Source organism: Bombus terrestris, chromosome 10 (assembly GCF_910591885.1).
Source record: "Bombus terrestris chromosome 10, iyBomTerr1.2, whole genome shotgun sequence".
NCBI lineage: Eukaryota > Metazoa > Arthropoda > Insecta > Hymenoptera > Apidae > Bombus > Bombus terrestris.
The window spans coordinates 15,699,045-15,721,853 of record NC_063278.1 but is presented as its reverse complement, the minus strand read 5'-3'; the positions used below and the strand labels follow the sequence as shown (position 1 = coordinate 15,721,853).

The 22,809-nt window shown below is 30.6% G+C and overlaps 3 protein-coding genes across 4 annotated transcripts; all 3 read right to left on the bottom strand.

The window, feature by feature from the left end:
• Positions 1–1,065: 1,065 nt before the first annotated feature.
• On the bottom strand, positions 1,066–4,560 carry LOC100647813 (odorant receptor 4-like). The gene is made up of 6 exons (XM_012313168.3): positions 3,902–4,560; positions 3,203–3,554; positions 2,050–2,280; positions 1,788–1,901; positions 1,525–1,680; positions 1,066–1,116 (listed from the first exon to the last, which is right to left on the bottom strand). The coding sequence occupies exons 1-6, from the start codon at positions 4,156–4,158 to the stop codon at positions 1,066–1,068; spliced, it is 1,161 nt and encodes a 386-aa protein (XP_012168558.1). The 5' UTR covers positions 4,159–4,560.
• A 137-nt stretch (positions 4,561–4,697) lies between these two features.
• On the bottom strand, positions 4,698–10,957 carry LOC100647584 (odorant receptor 4). Of its 2 annotated transcripts, XM_048409712.1 has the most exons (6): positions 9,665–10,957; positions 8,562–8,898; positions 8,167–8,379; positions 7,971–8,090; positions 7,121–7,276; positions 4,698–6,075 (listed from the first exon to the last, which is right to left on the bottom strand). In XM_048409712.1, exons 1-6 carry the CDS (start codon positions 9,916–9,918, stop codon positions 6,025–6,027), a joined length of 1,131 nt encoding a protein of 376 aa, XP_048265669.1. In that variant the 5' UTR covers positions 9,919–10,957; the 3' UTR covers positions 4,698–6,024. The 2 variants fall into 2 exon arrangements, with proteins under 2 accessions (XP_048265669.1, XP_048265670.1); XM_048409713.1 differs by lacking the exon at positions 7,971–8,090 and having other exon boundaries at positions 4,701–6,075.
• Positions 10,958–12,857: 1,900 nt separating this feature from the next.
• LOC100647347 lies at positions 12,858–22,809 on the bottom strand. The gene is made up of 11 exons (XM_048409465.1): positions 21,683–22,809; positions 20,940–21,294; positions 19,759–19,989; positions 19,500–19,613; positions 19,237–19,392; positions 17,983–18,021; positions 17,635–17,738; positions 15,550–15,886; positions 15,155–15,367; positions 14,965–15,078; positions 12,858–14,270 (listed from the first exon to the last, which is right to left on the bottom strand). The coding sequence occupies exons 1-11, from the start codon at positions 21,937–21,939 to the stop codon at positions 14,034–14,036; spliced, it is 2,157 nt and encodes a 718-aa protein (XP_048265422.1). The 5' UTR covers positions 21,940–22,809; the 3' UTR covers positions 12,858–14,033.

The window sequence follows — 22,809 nt, the reverse complement described above, 5'->3', positions numbered from 1 at the left end:
TTTTCACGCAAAGCTTGATTCAAATCGATCATTTGTTGTCGGTAGCGTTCAGTATTAATGGTTTCGCCAGGTTTTAACAGCTCATAATAGATCACACTCTTCTGATCCACGTTCTTCGTTCCTCACGTCAAAATTGCCACTTCTGAATTTTTTAAACCACTCAAAGCACTGTGATTTACCAAGAGCATGCTCACCGTAAGCTTCGACAAGCATTCGATGCAGCAGTTTTCTTCAAATGGTAACAGAAAATGCTGTCCGCAAATCGTAGTTTCCAGGCACAAAATTCGACATGTTCGACGCTATTACAAACTATGCTATTGTATGAAGCTTGTATTGTTCTGAGTCGAAGATGTTTGCGAGATGTCAACAAAGACTTTTGGCATCAATGACGCAGTTTAGTGATAACTACATTATCAGCTAAGGCCATCTATAGGCAAATTCCGGTTTCATACTTACAGACCTGATATATAGTTAAAGTATTTAGAACGTTTTTGTTTTCACTAGCCGAATATGTACGTATGCAAAATCTATATATGCAAAATAAAAACTATATTTAGAAAATCTTCCAATGGCAAAATAAATTTCTATCTAGGTTCCATAAATGTAATGTATGTATTCCCTGCAAAAATATGTATTTGCATAAAGATACACCGTCTAATATATATAGAGATATTTCTGACAAAAAAATTGTATTGCTTATAATTCTAAAAATAAGGTTCAATCGTCAATTTTATATATCTTCCCTATAAATAATAAGATGCATTGAACAACGCATAAAGAAAATTCAACGCAGCGATTGCATTTAAAAAACGTAGCTGATCTTTATATTTTTCACGTGTCCACCTGCAAAGAAACTATCAACATCAAATAACGTCTTCCTCGACGACATTTAACGCTAGTTTAAAAAGTTTTTTAACACAGTATGTAATTTTGCAATAATTCAAAATCATGAAGTTAGATGTTCTTACTTTTACTATATTGTCTCTCGATATATAATTATGATATATATGATATATATCATACACGATATACTTATTTTATTGCTTACTATGTGTTCCTTTGTAATCAGTACCTCGCATACAATACCGATACATATGACGCAGAAGCTTTCAAAATCTAAAAAATTAAACAATAAAAGTGATAATAAAAGTGATGATTTTTTAAATCATATAATATGCCAATATTAAATTGTCAGATGAAAAGCTTCCGCCTTCTGTCTTATTGACACATAAATACATATGTAATTTCATCTTGACATCATGAAACATAATTGAAAAATAATTCAAACGAAATTAATTAAAAAGTTTTTAACAAATACATATAAATAGCTATTCTTCGCTCTATCAAAAGTTTCGTTAAAAAATATGCAAGAACTACTTCGTGGAATTTTATTATTATTATTATTATTATTATTATTGTAAATTCTTCTACCACGACATACGTTTATTATCATTCGATTAAAATTTTTCGAAACACCTATTAGAAAGAACATTTTTATTATATTGTAACAAAGATCAAGCTTACACTCGCAAAACCGAACATAGACAAATCCATAAATTTCCCAGCAGTAATTGTCAAACGTCTTTGTGATCTTATCATAAGAAGAATCACGACACGTCTGTTTCTAGGTTCTAATAAATACCAAGAAGAACCGTAAGCTGAAGTGCTAATTGACAGGCTCTAGAATAAAATAATAAACATTTATACGTATCTCTTTTTATAATTAATAATTACTGTATACATTTTGTAAGACGTCGTGTATGCATATATCTTAATTACATACTAACTTTGCTACTGAGATATTCCCCAGCATAGGAAAAAACAAATGCTTCCAACATAATAGCAATATAAAATAATACAATTTTCACAACTATTCCTACATCCCCGTGTGAATTAATCGCCTACAATACGATATAAAGAATAGTATAAATTATAATTGTAATAGTAAGCATAAATCAATAGGAAAAAAAATTACATGTAAAATATAAATAAAATTATAATTTAAATAAAAACAATTAATGAAAAATAATGTTTGTAAATATTACTTACGACTATTATTAGGAATCCTATACCGCACATGACTACTGTATTACATAATAATTGCAGCAAAGCGATATACGAGAATAAACTTTCTATATATTCCGAATTAAGAATAATCCGATAATGACGATTGATTAAAGATTTAATGACATTTCGCAACGATCCATGTTTTTCATCTTTGATAGAAATATTTTCTAGAGCTTCGTGTAAGATTTCTATTTGTCCACCGATATGAAATATCTAAATAATACTTATTACAATATAATACACATATAATATTTCAGCAAATTTTAGCAACATAATTTTACAAAATAATGTATCTACTATATTATAAAACTTGTGTATTTCCTTCGTTCATTTGTTACTCTTTCAAAATATCGTTTATTATTTTACATTAGAATACCAAAACAAATTAAAAATGAAGAAGATTTGTTGTCTAAGGTTTAATTTTTTAGAAAATATCTTGCGACAATTTTGAAAATTAGTATAAACTTAATTGCGTATCGATTGCATAGGTCTTACAATTCCTATATACTTTTAACATCTTTCACTCGGAATCGATCAGAATAATTGTTAAAAGAGTCGATATTTTTCAAGCATATACAATATATCAACAACAAACCAATATCTTTTTTTGTCATCTTCCATTTATCACCAGTTTACATTTTTTCTTTCATATTTATTACAGATACGCTCTTCTATAATGCGGTATATCTTAAAAATCATCACAAAGCATATCGCTAAATCTTAACTGATTGTACTTGATTTAGCCAATATTTGCATAAAAATATTATATGTAGGTCACGCGTAAAAAATAGAAATTACTTTTTTATTTGCTAATTCAACGTCTAAAGAAAACAATAAAAACTTGCTTTTTATATGAAAACTGGGAGATCCAAACTCAGAAATATACCAGGGATTTTAGCAAATTAAACGTACAAAACTTCAAACAAAGCAGCATGCTTACTTCACACACGTAGCTTTGTTTCTAAAAAAAACTTTCTAAAAAAGGCCGAGCTTTATTTTCGAGTATTAAACAATTTCACAAAATCAATAAGTGCAACGACGTACAAATACTTTTTGTACTCGCTGTATGTACGACAGATTGTTAATAAACTGTGAAACGAACGTGTTTTCGATCACTATATCAAAACACACTTACCAATGTAATTATCAAAGCATTTAATATAGCCATGCCAATTCCAACAGCTAACAGTTGGAGGAATTGTACAAGAAATACATATTGATACACAGGACTTTCATAATATGCAAACGGAAGGTCCATTTTCATTAATAACTGTCGGGACGTTATATTGAAATCGTCTTGATCTTGACGGATAAATTGCAGAAACACACCGGCATACATAAAAACGGAAATAATATATACGCCAAAAATTGAATACGAGCAACGGTATGCAAGTTCAGCTTTGTTCATCATAACATCTACATTAGCTTTATCAGCGGAAGAGTTGATCCAATCGTAATACATTCCCACCAACATATTTTTAAATATTCTGAAAAATATTATAAGACATGTAGCGCATAGGCTGATAAGACAAAATTTTAGTGATAATTTCCCAATTAATTTCCCAATTAATTTAGACCGTTCATTTTTATACGTTAAAGGTTTGCAGGAAATTTAAAAGTACAAAATTACACAAAATATACATAATACGAGACTATGTAAAATATCCAAGGTACAGTCCTTTCTACAATACAATACTTGGTAGATACAATGCTTGGTAGAAGAATTTTTTACAAAAATATAAATTTCCGTAAAAGTCCACAATCAACTTATGTTTCCTACGCTAAATTGTAAGCGCGTATGAAAGGAAATTGATATTTGATAATTGATATTTACCCGCGTTTAATCCAAAAGCTAATTAATTTAAATAACAGTAGAGTATAAGGCAAACTAGTGCTCGCACTTTCTATTACGTCTGCCAAGTTTCCAGAACTAACGTTCTTCATTATATACCGATACTGAAATACTTGCGCAGGCATTATGATAGCTACCCAAATGCATCGGGCAATAATTTCATACGATGTACCTGGCCAAATTCCAGTCAATCGTAAACCAATTACTACTGGACGACTGATGCTTTTACTAGGTATCATTTTAAGCGAACTGACCGACAAGTTTGCCTTTAGAAACGATTAATTATTCGGTCTTTCTTACTTCTGTATGATACAATGGAAAGTATTTGCGCTAAACTGTTTATGCATAGACGACTGAACACTGTATGTTGACAAAATTTGCTAGACATCTCTAATGTTACTTCTTGCGCATTGGCTATATGTCTATAAAGTATTCATGGGAAACGAGGAATACAGATAAGTATAACCGATGTTGCGACTCGTACGAGTACAGGCCATAAATATATGATTACAGGAAGAGGAAAAGTTTATCCAATTTTCTTTCAACATCCAACATTTTCTGCTAAACCACAGGACATCGAAAGTTCGTAGCGGGAAAGTTCATTTCACGATTGTCCGAAGAATACGAAGGAAGAGAAGATTTATGAAAAAAGAGATTCGATAAAGAAACGACAATATCCATATAATATTCATATTAAAATGAGAAAAAAAAAAGATAGAAAATATGAATAAAAATATACTCGTTTCAATAGTGGTATAATAGACAGGCATATCAAACAATTTTATACAACTCTATTGTATTATAAGAAGAAGATAAATTAGTTTTTCAACAGAGGTAAGATATGTTCAATATACATATAAATACACTTATACCACTGTGTGATATATATTTACAGCATATTAGATATTTCATACACGAGCGATTCTATACAAGTACGAATTATTTGGCACTGATTTTGTCCACATAATCTTTCATTTAATTTATGAATTGTGAAAAAACCTTAGGTATGGAAGATGATATTGCTGGTATTGTTATAAACGCGATCAGAAAAATAAATAACTGTATGTGATTTTATCGGCGTCTTTTCAACCAACAAACTGTCTTTAAAAATTTTTGCTTTAAAAACAGACGCTCCCTCGCACATTTTATCACAAAGTGTTAAAAGATAATTATTTTTCTCAGAGGTTAATTACAAAACTTAAATCAACACAATGGTAATTTCTAATCATTTAAAATAGAAACAAGCTAATCCTACCAACTCAAACTACCGATCTTCATACACTTGAAAAAATAAATGAAAATAGAAAAGAGAAGTTAAAAAACGTTCACGCCCTCTACCACGTCATAAAAAGTACAATGTTAGCTATACGGAAATTCGTTGTTTACGAACTTACATCTATACCCGCTGACTCGTCGCAATTTTATAGACACATATTACGCATTCAGCGAAATTAGTAAATACGTGTATTTTATATACCGTGTTAAATGATGTTGTTGTGTTTCTGTTGCAAAGTGTTGTAATGGTTCGTGAATCCTGTGCAGGCAATTGTTAATAAAAAATTCATTGCCACTGCGGGAAAAAGATGTGACGTTGTTGCAAAGATCTCTCTTCGAAAGGTTCTAATGCATAATATGATCTTAATGTTCAGATTTCTTGTCAAACGGTCACAGCTTTTGATCAGCCGGAAGAGTAATATGTAACTGTAAGTATATAATATGAGAAATGATATAACAAGTAGTTCAGTTCTTAAAACTGAACAAACGGCGTTAACAAAATATAATAAATGAAAAATTGCATCGTAGCGTAATGAGATAAATTTGAAAACGAGATAAATGATACATATCTTAGGCATATTATAACATAAATAACAATTGCAAATAATAAAATTATTGACGTCAGGAGATAAATTTAATTTGCCTTTTTTAATTCAATTTTTATTAATATTTATTCTATATATACTATTTATTTTTCATTATTAATACAACAATGATATTCCTCTTCTGTTTGTAATTCTTTGTATAATAATCCAGTTAACAATAGCTAGTGTTAAATCATTTGTACACTTGACACGATAATTCCACATCGAAGTTACCATTTGTATTTTTCAGTATAATGCCAGAAGTACCGACATATATGACGCTGAAACCTTCATAATCTATAAATGTAAAACACAAAATAATGCCATAAAAGTGTATCCGTTGAATAGCGATAATTTTGACAAAGCAAAAGCATAATTTTCCGTCGAAAATCAAACAGACAGTAACGTGAAAAAGCTTCCGACTTGATAGAATTTTATTTTTGCGCAAAAGCAAAGACTAAAGGAATTCCGACTAATAGTAAATATAAAAACGCATCGTATAAAGGAAATGGTACAAGAAACCTATTACCAATACGATACGTATTAAAACTAATAATACCTTTTCTGATGAAACGAAATATGATCTAACTGAAAATAATGAAAAACTATATTTTGTGCATAATTGGTATCAGGCATATCGTAATTAATTATTTTAAAGCATAGCTTCTGCAGGTGCCACATACTCCTATTCTCGCGCCTGTCGCAAGCCACTTGTTTTGCCAAAAGAACATTCCATGTACTGTCTTGTTTTCAATATACATATAACAAAGTTAAATTATAAAGAGCTATGAGTATCGAATTACTCTGATAGCCGAAACGAATACCACGTATTATGTATTACGAAGGCAAAAGCGAATATACTTATTGCAAAAAATTGCAAGATCTTCGAAAATTTCGAGAGAAACTCATATGGTATAGGTTTCGATTTGGCAAATATACGATTATAGGCAAATATATTACCTATATAAAATAATAAGTAATATTGCTCCTTGTATTGATTACAGTGCCTAGAAAAAGTATTGGCTCACGCCCTTATTTTACAATAAAACAGGCTCCAATCGGGTAATGTAAATTTCATTTTCATACTATTCAATTTTTGTATTCACGTGATAGTACTGCTAAATGGTACGAAACTTCATTGGATTTTTAATAATAAACTAGTATGTGAATGCTGTAATAAATATAGTGGTGTGCTCAATACATTTTATACCCATTGTAATTTACATGCGCGTGACTTACCCTAAGATTCCTAAAAATTCCTTTAACCATTGCTTTTACAAGTAGTTTTTACACGCCAGTTAAAATATATGTGATCTAAGTGGATAGAGAACAAATAACTCACGCCTGTGAAGCTTTCCAGAGAAAGATTTGAGAATTTTCCGAAAGTCAATGTGAAACCTCTTTGAGACCTTAATATAACAGGTATCAGAAGTCGGCTCTTGTTTGGACGTAAATCGTACCAAAGCATATTGTACGCTGTGTCGCCGATTAATTGGCTCTAATAACGAAACAAATATTTTATATGAAAAGTATTAAAAACTCTCTTTTAATTATCTTTACACATTGAAGCGACATGTCAATACGAAATACATATGTCTTTTAGTACTATTTAACATAGAGAACTAGTGTACTCTTATAGAAATTTGAACGACTCAACTCAAGGAAACGAAGAAAGAATAATAAACATTTCAAAGTCAAAGAGATATTGGCACAGTTGCGATTGTAATATATTTTTTACGGTTTCTCACTTTGTGTACCTTAAGCGCAATTCACTTTTACAATTTGGCACAAATGTAAACAGATTTGTTTGAATGAATCTCATTTGCTTGAGAATAGAGAAAAACTATTTTAACAAGATATAATTAGCCTTAAGGGGATTTATCTCTTCTTCATTTCCTTCTTGCTTACGAACGTTCAACTTTACCTTAAACATACTTCTCTCGTGCACTACTGTTTCCACTTAAACGCCTTGCTCTAAATATGAATTATATATATTTACAAATGTAATAAAATAAAATTAATAAAAATTATGGATGATTTATAAGAAGAAATAATTAAATAATTGGTACCGACTGCCCTTACAGCCATTTTGTTCCCAACACAATTATTCATCAAAAATATTATGTGTTCTTTCAGTACAGTATATTCGATATAGTGCGAATAAAAAACAAAAAGATATTGTATGCAACAACCTTAATGCGAAGATATTCTCCAGAGAAACAATATATGAAAACTTCTAAGCAAATAACTATATAAAATACAACAGATTTGATGAGTATAGCAATAGCAAGTCCATTTTCATCGTTTACAGCCTGTAATATTCATTTCGTACATGACGCAGTAAAAAAGCAAAGTAACGTATGCGTATATCGAATAGTCATTACTTACAAGTACAATGAGGAATCCTTCGCAGCAAGTATTAACTGTATTTGATACAAGTTGACTAAGAGCTATATACGTAAAAAGTTTCTCAATTTTTTCTGCAAAAGCAATGATTTCTTGATATCTACCAATAAAAAATTTTAACTTGTTTTCATTTGTAGGAAAAGCATATGTTAGATTCTGGCACATTATGTCGATTTGACACCCTACGTGCACTATCTGAAAATAATAATTTCAATAAGACTATTAACGATAGCTTCAGTAGAGCCATAAAATTTCATGCGACAAAACTTTTGTTTAGTACGGTAATCGTGTTAAAAATAAATATTTTTCCATAATATACACTTTGAATAAACAATATATCTGTAACTGCTCAACAGCAACGTGAAATTTATACTCACCATCATGAAAAGCAGGGCAGTGAACGTTCCGAACGCAAGGGCAGCTGAGAAGTGAATAATAAATTGTGTAGTAACCACAAGTTCGTAATTCGGGGATTCACTCGTCTCGAATGGTAAGTCCATTTTCAATAGAAGCTCTCGAGACATTGAATCGTTCGTTCCTTGAAATGCAATAGCGCCGCCAAGATAAGAAACCGCAGACACCAGATACGAGGACATGATCATGCTAGTTACATAAAAGGAGAACACCCCGGTTTTTGTTACCAGATTATTTATATCTATATTAGCATATTTCTGGCAGTCCTCTTCCATGGTAGATAAAATATCGCAAAACAAGCTGTGAAGTATTGATACATGTAATAAACATTAAATTGTATCAAATAAACATTATTATATAGGAATTTTATTCGAGAGTTATCTCTGATTTTGGCAGTAAGGTAGTGTCGTGGGATGGTTTTACACGTAAAAATAAATTCTTGTATGTTGCATTCTTAAATTCAAAACTCGGATTAATTCATGACAAAACAACATAAACTCATAAAAATACTCAACACTACAAAATAATTTTCATTTTAAATTGCTCATTTGAACGATTGACATTGAACGATTCACGTTTTCGTCCTTTTGTCTCAATCTGAAGAAGCTAGAGGGACGACTCCAAAAATTAAACGGTGCAAAAATGCGTGGAACGGATAATATGCGACAATATATATCCAAGGTACTGCAACAATAGTAGTGAAACAAATCTCTATTTAAATTCTACACTTTTACCTGTATTTATAAAGCATTAAAGTGTTGAAGAAAAATATTATCCTTGTATTATGTAAAAATTATGTACGGTTACAAGATTGATAGCCGAAAACTATCCGAAGCCGAAAGACAAGAATTAAATAACATTAAAAAAAATACATGTATTCATAAAAATATAAATTTCCGTGCGAGATCATTGTGTACATCTTTAAAATCTCATCATATTAAAAACCATACTGCTTCAATAGTAGACAAGTCAATATTTAAAGCACAAGATATACGGAAGATATGACACATGTACGGGCAAAATTTCTATTCATGAATCTCCATTCAATGAAAACAGAGGAACTTACCCATAATTCGTCCAAGTAACAAATAGTTTGATAAACACTAAACTGAAAGGCACGGCGATGCTCAAATTTTCTGCTATGTTCATAAGAGTATCGGTGTTATAATGTATAACGATATACTTGTATTGATAAATCTGAAGCGTAATTATCGCTATCACCCAACATAACTTATGTATGAATTGAAATGGTGTTCCAGGCCAGACACCACAAAAATGAAGGCCAAATTTAACAGACGGACTAATCGTGTTTAATATCATTTCACATAAAATTAACTATATCCGCTTGCTCAAACTATTTTGGGGTTCCTTCTTATATACAAACACTTGACACGTAATTACCACACGCATGCATCACTATCACCGTTAATAAATTTACAACGGGTCAGAGATTGCAGCAGCCTTACTTACATGCAGTCTCACGATAAACTGAACGTTCCGTGAAAATCATGCAGAAACATACGCAAATTATCCACGAGTGACAGCCATTTGTTTCGGATTCCCAGGGTCCGCATGAATATTGCAAATAATATCACAACGATTGCAGGCTTGCTGGTAGAAGAACTAGGGGATAGAAGAAGGGAATGTTGCTCAAAATATAATTCCAACTTTGTTGCAACTACTGGTTTCCACGGAAAAGAGCAGAAGCAAATGCGCGACATGCAACTGCATATTAAATCAGACTTCTTATAACTTGAAGAAAATGCAAAAGTTTGGTATAGAAAACTAATACTGGAAAGTGCAATATTATATTCTATGTTACAAAGGACGACTGAAAAGCTGATCTTCGAGAGGGAGATCTGACAGATAAAGTTCGATAAACGTACACAGGTAGCCAAAAAGGTGGACGAAGGTAATAATAATTCCTTGATAAAGTGAACTGCAATATTCACGAAACTTCAGAATAAAGCACAATGCACCAATGAAGATATTGAAACCCAAAAAATCACTAATATGTCATCTAATTATTGTGATAACTTACAATGTGGCTGATGTTTCAATAATGCGATTTAACCAATTTATATTAATATTAAATTTGTAGAATCTTGTCATAATAGTCGTGACATATGTAGAATTTCTTAACGCCTTGTACAATTAATGAATATTTGTTGTTATAAGGTTTAGTTATACAATAACTAAATTTTGTTGCCTTACATGATATAGCATTTATTTAAATAATACATTGTTATTTATAAATTTGCAATCATATTCCAGTCCATTTATATATTTAATTATATATACCATTATATATGAATGTATATATATAGATATATATACTATATACTCATTTTATTCCTTATGACGTACTTCTATGTAATCAGTACATCGCATACAATACCGATACATATGATGCAGAAGCTTTCAAAATCTAAAAAGTTAAAAGAATACAAGTGATAACGAGTGATACAGTATACCGAATATGCGTACTGTGTGTGTATTTTTGAAATCATATAATACGTCAATATCAAGTTGTGACATCGAAAGCTTTCGCCCTTTCTTTGTTAATACATAATCTATAATTACATAAGCAATTTGATATTGACATTATCAAACATATTTCAAACGAAATCAATAAAAGTTTTTGACAAGTATGGATAAAAATGCTGCCCTTCGTTTTATTACGTGGTTTGTTAACGAATACGCAACAACAATTTCGTGTTATCCTAGTATTGCTATGTATCAAAGCAGTCCTCTACCACGGCATGCGGTTATTTTTATTCAATTAAAAGCTTTTGGATCATTTATTAGAAGAAACATTTTAATTACGAAGAACTATGCGACATACAGAACTCTAGATATCTTCGAAGATATGCTTCCTAGCAACGAAATGTTTTATTTACAAAAGGTGGTTATTTACGAAATATTAAAATGATCTTGAATTTACTGAATAACTATCTTTGAAAGTATTAAATTTTATCTATTCTGAGTCTCACAATTAATGAACGTTGTTCTCTAATCTTATTATTAAGCGTGCAGATCAATTCATGGGCCTTACAAATTCATCTGTTACTTCATCTTAAATTCAAATATTTGACCAGCTTTGTAAGTTACTCCAACAGAGCGAAATAACTAATTTCGATAATCATATCGTATAATTAATAATTACTGTACACGTTCTGTAAGACGTCATGCACGCATATATATTTAACCGCCTATAATAATATAAAAAATAGTATAAATTATAGATATAATCATAATTATACACTAATATAAAAAAATTAAATGTGTTTAATTAAAAGCAATGCAAAAATAATATTTTAATGTCATGGAAAAACAACATTTGTAAATATTACTTACAACTATTATTAAGAAACCTATACAACATATGACGATTGTATTACATAATAATTGCATCAAAGCAATATACGAGAATAATTTTTCGATATATTCCGAATTAAGGATAATCCGGTAATAATGATCAGTTAAAGATTTAATGACATTTCGTAATGATCCATGTTTTCCATCTTTGATAGAAATATTTTCTAGAGCTTCAGGTAACATTTCTATTTATCCGCCAATATGAGGTATCTAAATAATATTTGGCATAATATAATACACATATAGTATTTCACCGATGTTCGGCAACATAGCTTTGTAAAAAACGTTCTACGTCGTAGCACCTAAGTATTTCCCATTTGGAGATGCGTAAATATATTTCAGAACTGTTCTATTCTCATTTATGTCCAATGATATCTTATTTTTACAGTCATGTCATTTTTCGTTCAATTATTTGTTACTTTTTCAAAATATTACTTTCTATCTTATATCGAATTATTTAAAAAATAAATCGAAAGCGTAGAAAAATATGTAGGAAAAGATAAGAATTTGTCTATGGCTGAATTTCCAAGACAGCCTGTTTTGACAATTTCGAATGTTTGCCTATACATACATTTAGTTGCGTATCGACTTCATGAAACTTACAGTTACTATACACTTTTACCATTTTTCACAGTGACCTCTAGTAATGATCAGAATAATTTTTAATATTTTAGAGATACACACGATATCAACGATAAATTACTTTACAAAAGAATCCTTAGATTATTGTCTTTTATTTATCATCACTTTACATTCCTTCCTTCGTAATAGTTATAAATACGCTGTCCTATTAAACAATATCTCTTTAAACGCATCGTCATAAATATTTACAAATGAAAATTATCAGATACGTGGTATACTATATGTTAAATAAGTACACCTTAACATTATATACGCTATTTATTTATCACTACTAATACAACAATGATATTATTTTTCTGCTTGTAATTCTTTGTATAATAATCCAGTTAACAATAGCTAGTGTTAAATCAATTGTACACTTGACACGATAATTCCACATCGAAGTTACCATTTGTATTTTTCAGTATAATGCCAGAAGTACCGACATATATGACGCTGAAACCTTCATAATCTATAAATGTAAAACACAAAATAATGCCATAAAAGTGTGTCCGTTGAATAGCGATAATTTTGACAAAGCAAAAGCATAATTTTCCGTCGAAAATCAAACAGACAGTAACGTGAAAAAGCTTCCGACTTGATAGAATTTTATTTTTGCGCAAAAGCAAAGACTAAAGGAATTCCGACTAATAGTAAATATAAAAACGCATCGTATAAAGGAAATGGTACAAGAAACCTATTACCAATACGATACGTATTAAAACTAATAATATCTTTTCTGATGAAACGAAATATGATCTAACTGAAAATAATGAAAAACTATATTTTGTGCATAATTGATATCAGGGATATCGCAATTAATTATTTTAAAGCATAGCTTTTGCAGGTGCCACATACTCCTATTCTCGCGCCTGTCGCAAGCCACTTGTTTTGCCAAAAGAACATTCCATGTACTGTCTTGTTTTCAATATACATATAACAAAGTTAAATTATAAAGAGCTATGAGTTTCGAATTACTCTGATAGACGAAACGAATACCACGTATTATGTATTACGAAGGCAAAAGCGAATATACTTATTGCAAAAAATTGCAACATCTTCGAAAATTACGAGAGAAACTCATATGGTATAAGTTTCGATTTGGCAAATATACGATTATAGGCAAATATATTACCTATATTAAATAATAAGTAATATTGCTCCTTGTATTGATTACAGTGCCTAGAAAAATTATTGGCTCACGCCCTTATTTTACAATAAAACAGGCACCAATCGGGTACTGTAAATTTCATTTTCATACTATACAATTTTTGTATTCACGTGATAGTACTGTTAAATGATACGAAACTTCATTGGATTTTTAATAATGAACTAGTATGTGAATGCTGTAATAAATATAGTGGTGTGCTCAATACATTTTATACCCATTGCAATTTACATGCGCGTGACTTACCCTAAGATTCCTAAAAATTCCTTTAACCATTGCTTTTACAAGTAGTTTTTACACGCCAGTTAAAATATATGTGATCTAAGTGGATAGAGAACAAATAACTCACGCCTGTGAAGCTTTCCAAGGAAAGGTTTGAGAATTTTCCGAAAGTCAATGTGAAACCTCTTTGAGACCTTAATATAACAGGTATCAGAAGTCGACTCTTGTTTGGACGTAAATCGTACCAAAGCATATTGTACGCTGTGTCGCCGATTAATTGGCTCTAATAACGAAACAAATATTTTAAATGAAAAGTATTAAAAACTCTCTTTTAATTATCTTTACACATTGAAGCGACATGTCAATACGAAATACATATGTCTTTTAGTACTATTTAACATAGAGAACTAGTGTACTCTTATAGAAATTTGAACGACTCAACTCAAGGAAACGAAGAAAGAATAATAAACATTTCAAAGTCAAAGAGATATAGGCACAGTTGCGATTGTAATATATTTTTTACGGTTTCTCACTTTGTGTACCTTAAGCGCAATTCACTTTTACAATTTGGCACAAATGTAAACAGATTTGTTTGAATGAATCTCCTTTGCTTGAGAATAGAGAAAAACTATTTTAACAAGATATAATTAGCCTTAAGGGGATTTATCTCTTCTTCATTTCCTTCTTGCTTACGAACGTTCAACTTTACCTTAAACATACTTCTCTCGTGCACTACTGTTTCCACTTAAACGCCTTGCTCTATATATGAATTATATATATTTACAAATGTAATAAAATAAAATTAATAAAAATTATGGATGATTTATAGGAAGAAATAATTAAATAATTGGTATCGACTGCCCTTGCAGCCATTTTGTTCCCAACACAATTATTCATCAAAAATATTATGTGTTCTTTCAGTACAGTATATCCAATATAGTGCGAATAAAAAGCAAAAAGATAATATATGCAACAACCTTAATGCGAAGATATTCCCCAGCGAAACAATATATGAAAACTTCTGAGCAAATAACTATATAAAATAAAACACATTTGATCAGTACAACAAGTCCACTCTGATCGTTTACAGCCTGTAATATTCATTTCGTACACAACGCAGTGAAAAAGTAAAGTATCGTATGCGCATATCGAATAGTCATTACTTACAAGTACAATGAGGAATCCTTCGCAGCAAGTACTAACTGTATTTGATATAAGTTGGCTAAGAGCTATATACGTAAAAAGTTTTTCAATTTTTTCTGCAAAGGCAATGATTTCTTGATATCTACCAATAAAAAATTTTAACTTGTTTTCATTTTTAGGAAAAGCATATGTTAGATTCTGGCACATTATGTCGATTTGACACCCTACGTGCACTATCTGAAAATAATAATTTCAATAAGACTATTAACGATAGCTTCAGTAGAGCCATACAATTTCATGCGACAAAACTTTTGTTTAGTACGGTAATCGTGTTAAAAATAAATATTTTTCCATGATTTACACTTTGAACAAAGAATACATCTGTAACTACTCAACAGGAACGTAAAATTTATACTCGCCGTCATGAAAAGCAGGGCAGTGAACGTTGCGAACGCAAAAGCCGCTGAGATATGAATAATAAATTGTGTAGTAACCACAAGTTCGTAATTCGGGGATTCACTCGTCTCGAATGGTAAATCCATTTTCAAAAGAAGCTCTCGAGACATTGAATCGTTCGTTCCTTGAAATGCAATAGTGCCGCCAAGATAATAAATCGTAGTCGCCAGATAGAAGGACATGATCATGCTAGTTGCATAAAAGGAGACCAACCCGGCTTTTGTTATCAGATTATTTATATCCATATTAGCATATTTCTGACAGTCCTCTTCCATGGTTGATAAAATATCGCAAAACAAGCTGTGAAGTATTGATACATGTAATAAACATTAAATTGTATCAAATAAACATTATTATATAGGAATTTTATTCGAGAGTTATCTCTGATTTTGGCAGTAAGGTAGTGTCGTGGGATGGTTTTACACGTAAAAATAAATTCTTGTATGTTGCATTCTTAAATTCAAAACTCGGATTAATTCATGACAAAACAACATAAACTCATAAAAATACTCAACACTACAAAATAATTTTCATTTTAAATTGCTCATTTGAGCGATTGACATTGAACTATTCACGTTTTCGTCCCTTTGTCTCAATCTGAAGAAGCTAGAAAGACGATTCCAAAAATTAAAAGGTGCAAAAATGCGTGGAACGGATAATATGAGACAATATATATCCAAGGTACTGCAACAACAGTAGTGAAACAAATCTCTATTTAAATTGTACACTTTTACCTGTATTCATAAAGCGTTAAAGTGTTGAAGAAAAATATTATCCTTGTATTGTGTAAAGATTGTGTACGGTTGCAAGGTTGATAGCTGGGAACTATCCGAAGCCGAAAGACAAGAATTAAATAACATTAAAAAAATACTTGTATTCATAAAAATATAAATTTCCGTGCGAGATCATTGTGTACATCTTTAAAATCTCATCATATTAAAAACCATAATGCTACAAAACCATAATGCTAGACAAGTCAATATTTAAAGCACAAGATATACGGAAGATATGACACATGTACGGGCAGAATTTCTATTCATGAATATCCATTCAATGAAAACAGAGTAACTTACCCATAATTCGTCCAAGTAATGAAAAATTTGATAAGCACTAAACTGAAAGGCACAGTGATGCTCAAATTTTCTGCTATGTTCATAAGAGTATCGGTGTTATAATGTATAACGATATACTTGTATTGATAAATTTGAAGCGTAATTATCGCTATCACCCAACATAACTTATGTATGAATTGAAATGGTGTTCCAGGCCAGACACCACAAAAATGAAGGCCAAATTTAACAGACGGACTAATCGTGTTTAATATCATTTCACATAAAATTAACTATATCCGATTGCTCAAACTATTTTAGGGTTCTTTCTTATATACAAAGACTTGACACGTAATTACCACACGCATGCATCACTATCACCGTTAATAAATTTACAACGGGGCAGAGATTCCAGCAGCCTTACTTACATGCAGTCTCACGATAAACTGAACGTTCCGTGAAAATCATGCAGAAACATACGCAAATTATCCACGAGTGACAGCCATTTGTTTCGGATTCCCAGGGCCTGCATGAATATTGCAAATAATATTACAACGATTGCAGGCTTGCTGGTAGAAGAACTAGGGGATAGGAGAAGGGAATGTTGCTCAAAATATAATTCCAACTTTGTTGCAACTACTGGTTTCCACGGAAAAGTGTAGAAGCAAATGCGCGACATGCAACTGCATATTAAATTAGACTTCTTATAACTTGAAGAAAATGCAAAAGTTTGGTATAGAAAACTAATACTGGAAAGTGTAATATTATATTCTATGTTACAAAGGGCGACTGAAAAGCTGATCTTCGAGAGGGAGATCTGACAGATAAAGTTCGATAAACGTACACAGGTAGCCAAAAAGGTGGACGAAGGTAATAATAATTCCTTGACAAAGTGAACTGCAATATTCACGAAACTTCAGAATAAAGCACAATGCACCAATGAAGATATTGAAACCCAAAAAATCACTAATATGTCATCTAGTTATTGTGATAACTTACAATGTGGCTGATGTTTCAATAATGCGATTTAACCAATTTATATTAATATTAAATTTGTAGAATCTTGTCATAATAGTCGTGACATATGTAGAATTTCTTAACGCCTTGTACAATTAATGAATATTTGTTGTTATAAGGTTTAGTTATACAATAACTAAATTTTGTTGCCTTACATGATATAGCATTTATTTAAATAATACATTGTTATTTATAAATTTGCAATCATATTCCAGTCCATTTATATATTTAATTATATATACCATTATATATGAATGTATATATATAGATATATATACTATATACTCATTTTATTCCTTATGACGTACTTCTATGTAATCAGTACATCGCATACAATACCGATACATATGATGCAGAAGCTTTCAAAATCTAAAAAGTTAAAAGAATACAAGTGATAACGAGTGATACAGTATACCGAATATGCGTACTGTGTGTGTATTTTTGAAATCATATAATACGTCAATATCAAGTTGTGACATCGAAAGCTTTCGTCCTTTCTTTGTTAATACATAATCTGTAATTACATAAGCAATTTGATATTGACATTATCAAACATATTTCAAACGAAATCAATAAAAGTTTTTGACAAGTATGTATAAAAATGCTGCCCTTCGTTTTATTACGCGGTTTGTTAAAGAATACGCAACAACAATTTCGTGTTATCCTATTTATCAAAGCAATCTTCTACCACGACATACGTTTATTTTTATTCAATGGAAATTTTTTTTTTAAACGTCCATTAGAAGAAACATTTTTTTACTAAAAACTATGCAACAAACGGAACTCTAACTTGATTACTCACGATATTTTCGAAAATATGCATTCTTGCAACGAAATGTTTTATTTACAAAAGGTGGTTATTCACGAAATGTTAAAATGATCTTGAATTTACTAAATGACTATCTTTGAATGTATTAAATTTTGTCTATTCCGGAATTAATGAACGTTGTTCTTTAGTCTTATTACTAAGCGTGCAGATCAATTCATGGGCCTTACAAATTCATCTGTTACTTCATCTTAAATTCAAATATTTCATCCGCTTTATAAGTTACTTCATCCCGACGAAATGACTAATTTCGAGCATTATCAATAACAACTGATGTATTCGAGTGACGATATCAACAATTGAACTCGACGAGTGATAGTACTGCTCGATAACGCGAGTCACAACGGCCGACTAAAGCAAGCAACTAAGAGTATCAATGAAAATCTCCGTAACGCTGCGTTATTTGTCAGATTATAATCTGTTTACTACGATATCAACTGGCAGATGCGGCAGTTAATATATTGCAAAACCGCCACCTTTTACAAAAAGCGGTTGGCCAATTGTTCGAGAAATAGGATTTTTTCTAAATAAACAACAAATCCAGGAAAAAAGGTCGTAAATCGCGTAATTTACGCGCTTATCGTTATTGATATGTTAGATTGTTACAGTTCTAATGAAATTTGACAACCTTTTGTATAATATATACATACATAGAAAATTTCTGGGCCTATTCGTATACTTTCGTGAGTCACTGTATTCGTCATAACACCATGCCTTTAAAGACATTTTTACTATATCGTAACAAAAATCAAGCTTACAGTTGCAAAGCCGATCATAGACAAATCCATAAATTTCCCAGCAGTAATCGTTAAACTTCTTTGTGATCTTATCATAAGAAGAATCACGACACGTCTGTTTCTAGGTTCTAATAAGTACCAAGAAGAGCCGTAAGCTGAACTGCTAACTGACAGGCTCTAGAATAAAATGATAAAGATTTATACGTATCTTTTTGTATAATTAATAGTTACTGTATACATTCGATAAGACGTCGTGTATGCATATATTTTAATTAAATACTAACTTTACTACTAAGATATTCCCCAGCGTAGGAAAAAATAAATGCTTCCAACGTAATAGCGATATAAAATAACAAAATTTTCATAAGTATTTTTATGTCACCGTATGAATTAACCGCCTACAATAATATAAAAAATAGTATAAATTATAGATATAATCATAATTATACACTAATATAAAAAAATTAAATGTGTTTAATTAAGAGCAATGCAAAAATAATATTTTAATGTCATGGAAAAACAACATTTGCAAATATTACTTACAACTATTATTAAGAAGCCTATACAACATATGACGATTGTATTACATAATAATTGCATCAAAGCAATATACGAGAATAATTTTTCGATATATTCCGAATTAAGGATAATCCGGTAATGATGATCAGTTAAAGATTTAATGACATTTCGTAATGATCCATGTTTTTCATCTTTGATAGAAATATTTTCTAGAGCTTCGTGTAACATTTCTATTTGTCCGCCAATATGAAGTATCTAAATAATATTTGGCATAATATAATACGCGTATAATATTTCACCGATGTTCGGCAACATAGCTTTGTAAAAAAACGTTCTACGTCGTAGCACCTAAGTATTCCCCATTCGTAGGTACGTAAATGGAGGTGTTCAAAAACTTTTTTATACTTTTTTTTTTATGTTCAATGATATCTTATTTTTACAGTCATGTAATTTTCCATTCAATTATTTCTTACTTTTTCAAAATATTACTTACTATCTTATATCGAATTAATCGAAAAAATAAATCGAAAGAGTAGAAAAAAATGTAGGAAATAATAAGATTTTTGTCTATGGCTGAATTTCCAAGACAGACTGTTTTGACTATTTCGAATGTTTGCCCATACATACACTTAGTTGCGTATCGACTTCGTCAATCTTACAGTTACTATACACTTTTACCATCTTTCATAGTGACCTCTCGTAATGATCAGAATAATTGTTAAAATTATTAAATTATTAGATAAGTGGTACACTGTATGTTAAATAGGTACACCTTAACACAAAGTTGTATTTAGGGTTAAACACGAACTGAAAACTCTTGTAAAGCGCATAGTAGGCATTATTTGTTTAACTGGCTGTAATATTATTTATTTTTAACTAATAGCACAGTGTGTACAAAAGGTATTCAAAGGGTAGCTTTATTTTTCGACCAGACGATTTTTTATTAGATTCTACATTTCATATCCATATAGTATCGAATCTTTGTAATTATATGAAAGTACTACCAAATAATATGAAATTTATCATAGTCGGATCTAATTAACTACTATAGTATATAATAATATATAAATATACTATAATATACAAATGCAATAATAATCGTAGCGATGCACAAATACTTTTTGTATCCACTGTCTGTGTGCAGCAGTTTGTTGATAAAATGTGAAATAAATGTATTTTTGATTACTACGTTAAAACATACTGACCAATGTAATTATCAAAGCATCTAACATAGCAATGCTAATTCCAGTAGCTAATAGTTGAAGAAATTGTACAACAAATACATATTCATACATTGGACTTTCATAATATGCAAACGGAAGGTCCATTTTTATTAACAATTGTCGAGATGTTATATTAAATCCGTCATCTTGATCCTGACGACTGAATTCCAGGAACATACCGCCGTATATACAAACGGCACTAGCGTATACGCCAATAATTAAGTTTGAACAACGGTATGCAAGTTCAGCTTTGTTTATCATTACATGGACGTTAAGTTTGGCAGTAGAAGTGTCGATCCAATCGCGAGACATTCCTATCAATATGTTTTTAAATATTCTGAAAAATATTGTTATACATGCAGCACATAAATTGTTAAGAACAAATATTAAAAGCAATTTTCCACTTAATTTCTTTTTAAACTCATCTCCACCATGTTCAAACTTATAATGTTAATTTGAGAATGCCGATTTTTATGCGTTTATAGGAAATTTAAAAGTGCAAATGCGATAAGTGCAAATAGAATGTGCATAATGCAAAAGTATATAAAATATCCAAAGTATAGTGCTTTCTATAAAACTTAGTAGGTAGAAGAAATTTTCTTTTTGCAAGTTTTTACTTTTTTAGATATACTGTCAAAAATATGAACTTGCATAAAAACCAGCAGTCTGCTTATTATGTTTGACATAGTGAACAGCAAATATGTAAAAAAGGAATTAACATTTACCCGCGTTTAATCCAAAAGCTAATTATTTTAAAGAACAGTAGACTATAAGGCAAAGTAGTGCTCACACTGTCTACTATGTCTGCCAAGTTTCCAGAATTAATATGCTTTATTATATACCGATACTGAAATACTTGCGCAGACATCATGTTAGCTACCCAAATGCATCGGACAATAATTTCATAAGACGAACCTGGCCAAATTCCAATCAATCGTAGGCCAATTACTACTGGGCGACTGATACTTCTACTAAGTATCATTTTAAACGAACTGACTTTGCTTTTAGAAATTATTAATGTTTGTTATTCAGTGCTTATTTCTGCATGATAGGATGAAAAGTATTTGCGTTAAAACCGTTTGTGCATAGACGACTGAACACTGTATGCTGAAAATATTTGCCAGACGTCTCAGATGTTACTTCTTGCGCATTGGCCGTGTGTCCATAAAGTATTCATGGCAAACAAAGAATACAGATAAGTATAACCAAAGTTGCAACTTGTAGAGTTGGAAGCCATAAATATATGATTAAAGGAAAAGAAAAAGTTTGCCCAATTTTTTTTTCAATGTTCAACATTTTCTGCTAAAACACAGAATATTGGAAATTTGTAGTAAGAAAATTCATTTCACGTTTGTCTGAGGAATACGAAGGAACGGAAGATTTATACAAAAAGGAATTCGATAAAGCAGAAAGAACGATAAAAAGGTAGAATTTTAACATTCAAATAAAACAAAGAGAAAAATATATTCGTTTCAATAGTGATAGGCAGACATATGAAACAATTTTATACAAAACTATTGTATCATAAGGAAAGGCTAAGTTTATTTTGAAGAATAGCTTCTTACCAGTTAAATATGTTCAATTTACGTATAAATTGATACGTAATATAATCGTGATATATTATACATATTATTCTATATATTTATAACATATTAGATATTTCACATATATCCCATACAACTGGCATAAGCTATAGGGTAAGTATACCTAAAATAGTAGAAAAAAGAAAGTGATTTCATTAGACAAAATTGAGCGGTTTCCAATGACGTATTATATGATCCAGTGTAGATGGCCAGTGCAAAAGTGGTGGCGTTTTTAATATTTAAAAATCCCTTTTATTTTTCTAAATGAA

What these genes read in the sequence shown, in the direction of transcription:
- LOC100647347 (XM_048409465.1), bottom strand. Translation starts at nt 21,939, where the DNA reads ATGATACTTAGTAGAAGTATCAGTCGCCCAGTAGTAATTGGCCTACGA. An exon ending in GGGAATATCTTAGTAGTAAA is followed by an intron (nt 19,393 to 19,499) that starts GTTAGTATTTAA and finishes ATTTTATTCTAG; the next exon opens with AGCCTGTCAGTTAGCAGTTC. An exon ending in ATTGAAACATCAGCCACATT is followed by an intron (nt 15,887 to 17,634) that starts GTAAGTTATCAC and finishes AATACTTCACAG; the next exon opens with CTTGTTTTGCGATATTTTAT.
- LOC100647584 (XM_048409712.1), bottom strand. Translation starts at nt 9,918, where the DNA reads ATGATATTAAACACGATTAGTCCGTCTGTTAAATTTGGCCTTCATTTT. An exon ending in GTTACTTGGACGAATTATGG is followed by an intron (nt 8,899 to 9,664) that starts GTAAGTTCCTCT and finishes AATACTTCACAG; the next exon opens with CTTGTTTTGCGATATTTTAT. An exon ending in CTCTGGAAAGCTTCACAGGC is followed by an intron (nt 6,076 to 7,120) that starts GTGAGTTATTTG and finishes TTACATTTATAG; the next exon opens with ATTATGAAGGTTTCAGCGTC.
- LOC100647813 (XM_012313168.3), bottom strand. Translation starts at nt 4,158, where the DNA reads ATGATACCTAGTAAAAGCATCAGTCGTCCAGTAGTAATTGGTTTACGA. An exon ending in AGCTTTTGGATTAAACGCGG is followed by an intron (nt 3,555 to 3,901) that starts GTAAATATCAAT and finishes AATATTTTTCAG; the next exon opens with AATATTTAAAAATATGTTGG. An exon ending in TAGGATTCCTAATAATAGTC is followed by an intron (nt 1,902 to 2,049) that starts GTAAGTAATATT and finishes ATCGTATTGTAG; the next exon opens with GCGATTAATTCACACGGGGA.